The sequence below is a fragment of the Equus quagga genome, chromosome 21 (assembly GCF_021613505.1).
Source record: "Equus quagga isolate Etosha38 chromosome 21, UCLA_HA_Equagga_1.0, whole genome shotgun sequence".
Lineage (NCBI taxonomy): Eukaryota > Metazoa > Chordata > Mammalia > Perissodactyla > Equidae > Equus > Equus quagga.
In genome coordinates, this window is record NC_060287.1 from 38,772,063 (window position 1) to 38,782,496 (window position 10,434).

General features: G+C 48.2%; 1 protein-coding gene across 2 annotated transcripts in view; it reads left to right on the plus strand.

Annotated features, from left to right (window-relative positions):
• LOC124231303 (trafficking protein particle complex subunit 10) overlaps nt 1-9,909 on the plus strand; it is a 102,337-nt gene extending 92,428 nt beyond the window's left edge. For both annotated transcript variants that reach the window (XM_046648012.1, XM_046648013.1), the window contains 3 exons: nt 4,559-4,736; nt 6,132-6,326; nt 6,675-9,909. In XM_046648012.1, the coding sequence (XP_046503968.1) occupies nt 4,559-4,736; nt 6,132-6,326; nt 6,675-6,913 (612 nt within the window). In that variant the 3' untranslated portion in view covers nt 6,914-9,909. The remainder of the gene's footprint in view (nt 1-4,558; nt 4,737-6,131; nt 6,327-6,674) is intronic.
• Nucleotides 9,910-10,434: the final 525 nt, after the last annotated feature.

Here is a 10,434-nt window from a genome sequence, read left to right on the forward strand (position 1 = left end):
CTGCCAGGTCAATTCAGACATCATGATGAGCTGCTGAAAGCCATCGATAAATTGGGAAGGATTTTCTGAATGTCTACCGAGTTGTCTTTAGTTGAGCCATATCAGACACTGAAAATGGCACATGGACTCGAATGGTCCCCATTTCCCTGTTTGCTACCTCGCGGAGAGGGAAATGTCTGGGATTATAAGAGGTCCCACTCCTCGTGTGACCAGCAGAACTTATGAGGGTTGAGGACTCAATTTTAGGTTCCTCCTCGTAGGGAGAGGATATTCAGGTCTTTGAGTCCTCGGGACAGGTTAAATCGACAGGAGCTGCAGGGGCCTTCGGAGGAGGTCTGACAAGGCAGTCATCATCTAATATGTCAGGTGTGGGTTTTTCTACTGTAGTGGGGGAAGCTAGACACATGCGACAAACCACTCTGAGTTCAGGATCTTGATATAAGGCCACGAATGCTTGAATATAAGGGATTTCAGACCATCTTCCCAGGCGCAGCAACGTAAGTCTAGTTGAAAAATAGTATTAAAATTTAGGGTGCCTTTCATTGGCCTTTCTCCTCATTGAGCGTATGCTGAGGCCAAACAGTATTACAGTAAAAAATGTCTCTTTTTCTTTAGATCTTGTAGATCAAATTTTGCCCAGTTATTTAAAAGGCAACCCAAAGGTGAGTCCTTAAGAACAGAATTAGAAGCTCCCATGGTCCTAGGAAGCAAAAAGACAAAAGAAGAAAGATGAAAGAAAAGGGCCCATCACCTTGAAATTCCCCCCTGAACCTAGGGCAGCATCCTACCCATTGTTCTGCCTCTGGGGTTCTTGGAGCAAGGGGTGATGGGGGCATCCCCCTGCATTGCATCCCTTGGCCGTCCTCCCTATTATGCCTGGCAGTAATAGGCGCCTGGTGAATGGTCCCAGAGATAAAAGAAAAGAGAAAAACAGTGAAGAATTTTCTGCCGGTCTTGGGGCCATTCTACCCAGTGGCATCCTGGAGCCGTTCTCCCAAGAAGGGGTTCCCATACTCAACGGAAGGTTAAAGTTTGGTACTTTCCTTGAACTGGAGTCCTGATGGGGACTTTCCCACAGTTCGGAGTGTGGTCAGGAGCCATAGGGAGGTATGCCAGTCCAGCCTGAGGAAAAGAAACCTGTCACGGGAGTCTTGGAGATTGGCGACCGTCCTGATGACTTAAGAGGCCCACCCGCGCCCACGTCAAATTTATGTATTAGAGATAGGATTAGGAAGGAACGCATCAATTCATTCTTCATCACCCTAAGGCTCAAGGTACTGATTCTCTTCAGGCCGAATGCCATGGTTTGCCCCATAGAGTAGCCATGGGCGGCAAACTCGTATTCATGCAGCTGTCCGAGAAGGTTGCTGATGAAGAAGTGAATTTAGATCCATCCTTGAAAAAGAGGAAGGCACAAGGAAGAAAAGTGCATTTATCAGAACTTAAGCGCACAAGCCCGTGAAGCAAGAAAGATCCCTGTACGGGCCACCAGAGGAAATGATGTGGGCTTGGTGAGCTGAGGAGTTGAAAGAAAGATTTCCTGGACTCTCAAGATCTGGTGGTAGTGCTCCTTTATTCAGAGAATAGCATGGGGACGACTCGTGGGCGGTGAAGGGCTGCAATGTGTTGATGGTAGGGTTAAATTTACAAGGCATGGGGCCGGCCCGGTGGCGCAGCAGTTAAGTTCCATGTTCTGCTTCTTGGCGGCCCGGGGTTCGCTGGTTCGGATCCTGGCATGGGGCCGGCCCGGTGGCGCAGCAGTTAAGTTCCATGTTCTGCTTCTTGGCGGCCCGGGGTTCGCTGGTTCGGATCCTGGGTGCAGACATGGCACTGCTTGGCACGCCATGCTGTGGCAGGCGTCCCCTATGTAAAGTGGAGGAACATGGACATGGATGTTAGCTCAGGGCCAGTCTTCCTCAGCAAAAAGAGGAGGACCAGCAGTAGTAGCTCAGGGCTAATCTTCCTCAAAAAAAAAAAAAATTTACAAGGCATAGGTATGTGAGTTATTTTTACTAGACAAAGGAAAGATCATGTAAAAAAGTCGTTGAAATGGTATCAGTGCAGGTGGAGTCTGGTTATCGGGTGGTCATATAACTTTAGATGTGAATCAGGTCAGGATGTCCTATGTGTCCTGGAGGATGATACAGATCGGCATGTAGGCCGGAAGGCCTTGGGCTTCTCTCCCTGGGGCAGCCTTGAACCACATCACCCACCACAGCATGGCCACTGACGAGTGGTGTAGGTCTGCGCCTGGGAACTGAACCCAGGCGGCAGAAGCAGAGCGCGCTGAACTTAACCACTAGGCCACAGGCCCAGCCCCTGAAGCACGAAAGTTTTTAATTTTGATAAAGTCCTACTTATCAATCTCTTTTATTCCTTGTTCTTTTGGTGTAAGATCTAAGAAATCATTGCTTATCCCAAAGTCAAAAAGATTTCCTCCCGTGTTTTCTTCTAAGAGTTTTACAGTCTTAGCTCTTACATTCAGGTCTGCAGTCTACTTTGAGTTAACCTTTGTGTATGGTGAGAGGTGGGGTCCAGATTCATTCTTTCCATGTGAGTATTCAGGTATCCCTACATCATTTGTTGAAAAGACTGTTGTTTCCCCACTGGATGATCTTCGTACCCTTGTCGAAAACTGATGGCCTTAAATGTTGAAGTTTATGTCTCAGGAGGCTTATTTCTAGGCTCTGTACCTACAGCCTCAGCAGTGGCTGTCAGGGGCGGGAGGCGCCTCACTGCCAGCTTCTGGCCCAGCGCTTCCCCTCAGCCCTTCCCCTCCTTCTCATGTGCAGCCAGAGAGCAGTGTTCCAGGACACACGCTGACGAGCACACACACCTCCATCGCTCTTCCCTCTGGGCTTCCTTTCAAGCTCTAAGCAAATTCGTACTCTTCGTTGGCTCGGCTCAGAAACATTCCAGACTGGTGTGCTCCAGCCATGAGCATCTCAGGAGCCGGAGACCCTGAGCCGGCCTTTCGCGTTGCTGGTCTTCTCCGCGCAGCGCTCCTTCCCCTGCCTGCCCCTGCCCCATCCACCATGACAGATGGCTCTGCTTCAGTCCGAGCACTGTGCTCCTTTGCGTTGCACGCGCAGGCGTCTTTGACACCCTCATAGTCAGAGGGCCCTGTGAGAGCCGGGGATGCCCCCCTTCAGATCGGGAGAAGTCTGTTGCATCTCCAAACAGATGTAACTGGGTGTTTGATGGGAAATCCCTGAGCAAAGCCCATCCAGGATTACTGTTTAGCCTGTTAGGTCCCAGAAAAATGCTTTATCTTGACAGTTGGCTATTTGAAATCCTAAAATCTTCTTTCTTTGAACATGTTACAACACCAACAGAACACTTATAAATTGAGTTGTTCTGTAATTATATACCTGTTCTGACTTTGGTAAATTAACACCTGGTGTGTGGAGCATAGAGTGCTAGGTGGTGAGCCCTGGTTCAACAAAAGACCACGAGAAACTGAAATAGAGAAGTGTATTGCTCACAGGCGCTGGAGGAAGTAATTTGCACTCTTGGAGGGGCCACACAGGGAGATCAAGGCAGAGTGCAGGCAGAGAGCAGGCCCCAGGGCACGTGCCTTCATAGGCTCTGTGGGTGGAGTGCTCTGGCATTCCCAGGCCAGAGCTGGATTGGTCAATTCAAACCACAAGAGTGGGTTTTGGTAAGTCCCCGGGAGTGTTATCTAAGGGGCACGTGGGGGAAGGGCTGGGAGGCAGTAGGGGTGCTGTTGATCTGTAGGGCTGTTGGGGAAGTCACATCAGGGACTTACATTTCCTGTGGCTCTCTGGCTGGTATCGGGGCATGCGCTTGCATGAGATGCCAATGTCAGCTTAAGGACTTCACAGCCGCTTGGCCAAACAAAATGAGTGGCGAGGCAGAGCACCGTGGAGTAGCTGAGCTGCACTCTAGACAGTATCCTTCAAAATTGGAACCACAGCCTGTGGGGGTGAGCCCATGGTCCCCTGTGCGGGTCTTGGGTCTTTGTCCTGGATTGTGAGAAAATGTAGGGCAAGTGTGAATAGATGTGACGATCAGGTAAATAGGTCATGGAGAAAGATACGTTGTGCAGAAAGTTGGTTATGGACTCAATATTGGGTGATACCGAGGAATTAATGTCAGTTTTGCTAATTGTGATCATGGCGTGTTTAGGAGAAAGAGCCCATGACTTTTAGTAATACATACTGAAGCATATGGGGTAAAGTGACAGCTTGTCTGAGGGAATCGATCACTGTCCGCTGGGCAGAGGAAGTGAATGGAGCCACTGTTGCTCACCCTGCCCCTGGGTGCTGGGCACACGGAGAGCAAGACCCTGCCCTTCTCCCGCTGTGCGTGCTGGACAGCGGTCAGCATTAGGAGGGGCGGACTTCCCAAGAGCGTGTCCCCAGGCGGTCGCTGAGGGAGGCGTACCATCCTCTGGGTAACCTGAATTGAAGTAGCCGCCTGGACGTCTCCTCCGTTCTCATTCAAGTCTGTGGGCAGCGCCACGCCGGCCTGCAGGAGCGTTTCTTCCGACTGTGTATTCATCTCCTTTGTCCTCTTCTCCCCACTTCTTGCCCAGACATTATATAACGTGAAAGCGGAGATACTGCCCCCTTCGGGGGCAGAGCACTGTAAGACCGGCTCGCTCTGCTCCCTGGAGGTGTCCATCACGCGGCTCTCGGGCCTCTTGGAGGTGGATAAGGATGAGGCCCTGATGGAATCCGACGAGTACTTCTCCACCAAGCTGATGTACGAAGGTGGGTCGCCGTGCCTCCTTCCCCACTGTTGCCAGACGGACTGAGCCCTCCCTTTCACATGGTGTCGTGTCTCCTCTGAGAGAGAGCGTGCTGGAGGCCAGAGCTCGTGGGAGTGTCTGGTCATGTAAGGGGCCCTAGGCCCGCAGGATGTGGAGCGTGGTTATCAGGAGCCTTCTCCAAACAGGTGTCGTCAGCAGTCGTCAGCCCGTGCTGAGCACAGCGGCACTGGCAGCGGCCCGTCTGCCTGCCTGTGAGTCAGGTCTCCCCTCACCCTGGAAGCCAAGGCTGGACTCTGCTACCTAGCAGTCTCAGTGGCCTGCACTCACGGCTCCTGCCCTTCCTCACCTTCCTTCCACCCAGGTCCCAGCTCGACCCCCAATGCACGGCTCCTCTCCCCCTCCTCCCTCCCAGACAGCCCTTGTGGCCCTCCTCCCCCAGGGCCTGGGCGTCTTCAGGAGCAGGTCTCAGCTTTGGTGTCAGGCCCTTCGTACTCTCAAAATGGTTGAGGAGCCAAACAGTTATTTATTTATTTACTTTAAAATAATGGTAGACCCATTACATGACACTATTGAAAAAGAACTGTTTTCCAAAACAAACAAAAATAGCGAGAAGAACAATGCTTTACATTCTTTCAAATCTCTGTGCTCTCTGGCTTCGTGGAAGGTAAGTGAGTTTCCCGCTCTGCTGCATCCAGGCTGTGGTGACATGTCGTACTGACCGGCACACGTGGGGAAACTCCAGCCTTGCATAGATGCGTAGTTGGAAAAGGGAGGGTATGTTAACAGCCTTCAGACAACTGGATGTTCTTGTTTGATACTACACCAGAACTTGACGAGTGCTAGTATTTCACAGGCTTGTTACAACCTGGAACCTGAAATCAGTGAGTGAACTTTGTGTACTCGATTCAAGTCCTTCGTCTGTCTTGCATTTTTAAAGGATCTTGTACCCAGGCATCATCTTGTAACACTGCGCACTGATCACTTGGGAACCATGGTTCCTGAGTTATGTAGATAGATCTTCCAAGTGTTGGCACCTTTCATTACACAGGATCACAAATTCACACTGGTTTCAAGCTTACACTGAACTCATCAGGACAGTTTTTGAGTATTGGGACACTGTCAAGTTCACAGTGGCAAATGTAGGTTTTCCAAAATTCTGATTTTTGACCCGAGTTTCAAATTATGTCTTGGCAGCTTGTTTGAAGTGACAGGCTCACACCATTCATTTTCAAGAACATATCTGCCAAATACTCAAGACTGGGTAGCCGCCGCTGGTGAAGTCCCAGTGAGCTCTAGTCTGGTGAACCGCACTGTGCCAACGTCCATTTCCTGTGTTTGGTATGAATACTGAATGTCCTTTTCCGGAGTAAAACAGTGGTTTCCCTCTTTGTTTCAGTTGTTGACAACAGCAGCAATTGGGCAGTGTGTGGGAAAAGTTCTGGCGTCATCTCCATGCCTGTGGCCGCGCAGGCCACTCACAGAGTCCACATGGAGGTGATGCCCCTCTTCGCAGGCTACCTCCCCCTTCCCGATGTCAGGCTGTTTAAGTACCTCCCCCATCATTCTGCGCACTCCTCACAGCTGGATGCTGGTAAGGACTCGCGATGCAACGTACACTCAGCACTGGCGTGAGAGGGCTCCGTGCGCAGAGCTCATAAACGGACATTGTAGGCAGCAGGCTTGCTGCTGAACGGCACGTTCCCAGATCCTGGTGATAATTTCCGAATCCAATACCAAAACTTGTCAGGCTTCCATGTCCTAGGCCCCGCTCTTAAGATCGATCCTCTGACGACCCAGGCGGGAGGTTCTCTTTACGGCGGTCGCCTCCGTTAACAGTCTTCTGCCCTGGAGGTTGGCTTGGGGTGGCCTGCTACTCTCCAGGGTGGGTAAAGGGTCAGCGTCTGTGTGGCCCGTGTCTCACTTGCTGTGCGTTTTGCAGATAGCTGGATAGAGAACGACAGCCTGTCGGTGGACAAGCACGTGGATGACCAGCTGGACAGCAGCAGCGTCAAGAGCAGGGGCAGTGTGCACTCAGCCGCCAGCAGCGAGCACAAAGGCTTGCCCATGCCCCGGCTCCAGGCGCTGCCGCCCGGCCAGGTCTTCAACGCCAGCACAGGCATGCAGATCCTGGTCCTCCCCAGCAAAGACGACCATGTCCTCGAAGTCAGCGTCACATGACCAGGCCTCGGGCTAACACATGCCCCAGACCTGGTGTGAGTGCACTTGAAGGGATCCTGACTCGCCTGTTCTCCAGTCTAACAGTTAGCTCTGACCAGACTTGGGGATTCTGCCTGGCCATGGACGCATCAGAGAATTTCAGTGTACCGCTGGTCAGCTGAGTTACATTGCTATTTCTGTGTTGTCTGTGGTGTCAGATTACATGTTGTTTTCTCATCTCCCTGGTGTCCTCCGTGTGCCCAGAGCCCCACTTCCTGACGTCACTCCCTCCCGGCTCGTGAAAGACCCCTGAGTGGTCTCACCAGAGCAGCCTCAGTCTGCTGGTCTTGGTGGAAGTCCCTGTGTCTTTCACGTGGACACAGCAGGCTTTGTAGTACTATTAGTGACACGCGTGTGCCTTCCTGGTCACACGGCTGCCCAATTTCTGGACCAGATGGATTGGTGAGTCTCCTGAGGAGTAAAACACAGTCCTTTACCACACATCATCTAGTTGTGTTTTCTAGAATAACACCCTTTTAGGGCAGGTGGGTGGGCTGAGGGGTGGGATGGGGAGGGAACGTGACCCCTTCTGTGCCTTGGGATGTCACACTGAGCGGGCCTGGGACCTCCATGCGCTGGAGCCATTTGGAAGGTACTTGAAGCAGACTAGACAAGGGCGTAAGGAACACCTCATTATTGAAAGAGGTTAGGAGTAAATGTTTCTGCAACCCTTTTTCCCCGTAATGTTGATTGAATATCATATGCACTTGGAATTAAATATATATTTATTTTAATTATCATTATATATGTGAGGGTTAATGTGTTGTTTTTCTCTTACCTTTAAACCTAAAGTCTTTACGTGTAATTGTAACTGTATAATCAATATTTTTCTTTTGCACCTTAAATCTTAGTGATTAAGAGGTTCAAATGAAGATGAGAAGGGTCCTCTCAGTGTATTTCTAGTCTGACGAAAGTCTTGGAATGTTCTCTGCTGGTCCACTAAATTGCAGTCACACCATCCCAACAGATGAATTTGCTTTTGGTTGTAAATTTAATTGTACATATGGTTGATTTATTATTTTTAAAAGTACAAACTAACTGATGTAATGTTTATGTATAAGTCACACCAAAAATTAAGGACAAAATAAATGTGTGTTTGTTTTTACTGGTGTGAAAGTCACAGCTTGTAAATAAGTGTTGTATGTATTAAACCTTTTCCAGCTCTCCAAAGCGATGTATTTTTGTACATATGAAAAAGAGAACTCTTAATTCACTGGGAAAGTGTGGTTGGGATTGAATTTGTCTAGATTAAGGCAAGCAAGTGTAGTCAGGTCCAGCAGAGGCGGGGCCTCGTGTGAATAACCTCAAGTGTGTGAGCCTCAGAGAGAAAGGAGCTTCCTGCAGCTGTCCTGGCCCTGGCTCGGCTCGCGCCTGCTCGAGAGGCGTGGGGTCCAAAGACACAGTTCAGACTAACAAACAGAGCCGTTGTCCTCACGCTTCTGTGTGTTGTCTTCTAACCTGTTCAACAATAAAGGTGGTGTGATTCCCCCCGTGTCTTTTTCATTTATAGAAATTGGAAAAATGTGTAAAGAATAAAAATATCTGTTTGAACTTTTCAGAAATTTATCTTCCTTATTGTGCAGTTTAATAAACTTGATCAACTAGTTAGGCAAATTAGAACTTCCAAATCTAATGATAGTTTAGCGTTTCTAAAATGTTTGTTTTATTGAAAAAATTGATGATTGCCCCACAGATCTGCCAAGCCCTGTGAATGAAGGGATGTTTGAGACTTGACGCAGAAAAGCCTCTAACCCGCGTGGTGAGCCTTGGAGCCTGGGAACGACCCCTTCCTGGATATACAGGGTCACTTTCCCTCTCCCCTTCTGGAAGGGCATGGGATTTCTGTGTCTGGGTTCTAATCCCAGGATGAAATTCTGTAATTACGTACATATTTTAGAGGGGTAATGCAAAATATTTATGGCGGTTTCTTATTGTCTGGAAATTCAATGAAATCAAATTTATCACAGGTTGGTTTTTTTGCCCTAATTACCCAAAGGATCTTTTGCAATCTAAGTTGCATGGGTGTCTCTGTGTTTTTCTGTTGTTTTTTTACACACAAGAGGAATGTTACCTAAAGCTTCAAGTCATTTTTTTTTTTAACTAAAAGGCTGTAATTGCATTTTTGTTGGCATAAAATTATGTGTTTGAGACGAGCTGGTTTTGTTGTAAAGAGGTAGCCGCTGCTAAATAATTGTGAAGCCAGATAGAGAATGTGCATCAAAAAAAAGAGAATATGCAGGCATTTTACAGATACCTGTGGAACATGTAAATACCAGCAAGTGGAAAAGAAGTTATAATTTTGGTGAATTTCATGGGTTCTCCTGTGACTGGAAAAATTATAACTCTTCTGATGCTAATGTGGAAATTGTTGTATTTAATCTGAAAATGACTTATACCTACAGTTCCATTGTCAGCAGAGCCTGTGGTAGGTCAGGTTCCTGTGTTAGTCTTAGCTGATGAGGCTAGATAGCCCCTCAGGAGTTAGTAATGAAAATGCAGGCTTCTATTCAATTTTTCTTTAGTATTTACAATAAGATTGTTACAAAATGAAGTTAAACACTCCAGGTGTGTCTATAAAATGAAAAGTTATACTTTTATAAAAGAACAAACTAGGCTGATCTAAATGTTTTACTGTCAACTGTGATCTTTAAAATAAGTCCTACGTGATTTTAAAATTTGATTTTTCATGAAAATGCCCCTTTCTCTAAATGTATTTGTCCTATACGTCAGGCTATAAGATCGGAAAGCATTGTTAAGACAATTTGCTAGGATTCTGTGACTGGAAAGGTGACAAGTTGGTGACTTTGACACTGCAGGTATTAATTCCATTTTCATGGTTTACTATGAAAGTCATTCTTCACATTATTCTGTAATATATTGTTAGACTAAAAACATTGTATTAAAACTGTTTAAAATGTAAGCATTATAATTCTGAAAATACACATTTTAAGAAGAAACTTTGCTGTTTTGAACTGCTTTCTTTTGCTGTGGGGTGTGAAAATTGAGTGTGTAAAGTTAAAGAATTTTCTTGGTTTTCTCTCCCTAATCCTTGTTCCTAACTCAAAGCGTAGATTTACTTTTGGGGGAGCATTGGGGGATTTTTCATAACGTATTAGCCAAGAGCTCACAAGAGCCACGACATCTAAGTCTGAACGGTTTTCGGGTTTTTTGTAGACGTATATGCCAACCTAACATTTGACAGAACTCTTCGGAAAAGTGTAGTGTTCAGTTCAGAGACTCGTTCTTTTTGATCTCCCGTTCATAATACAGAGCTGTTAAACAGTAAGCGTGGGGTCAGACCTTCTCACCTACTTGCTGCGTGAAGGGTTCGTCGAGGCCGCAGAGCCCGGCCCAGGCAGGTGAGGACCAGGGCCCAGGCCCGGCGCGCGTGCGCGGCTCCGGGTCCAGCGGGCTGGGGCTCCGCCTCGGGCGGGGCGGGGCATGGGCGGGGCCGGGGCTGGGGCTCCGCCTCGGGCGGGGCA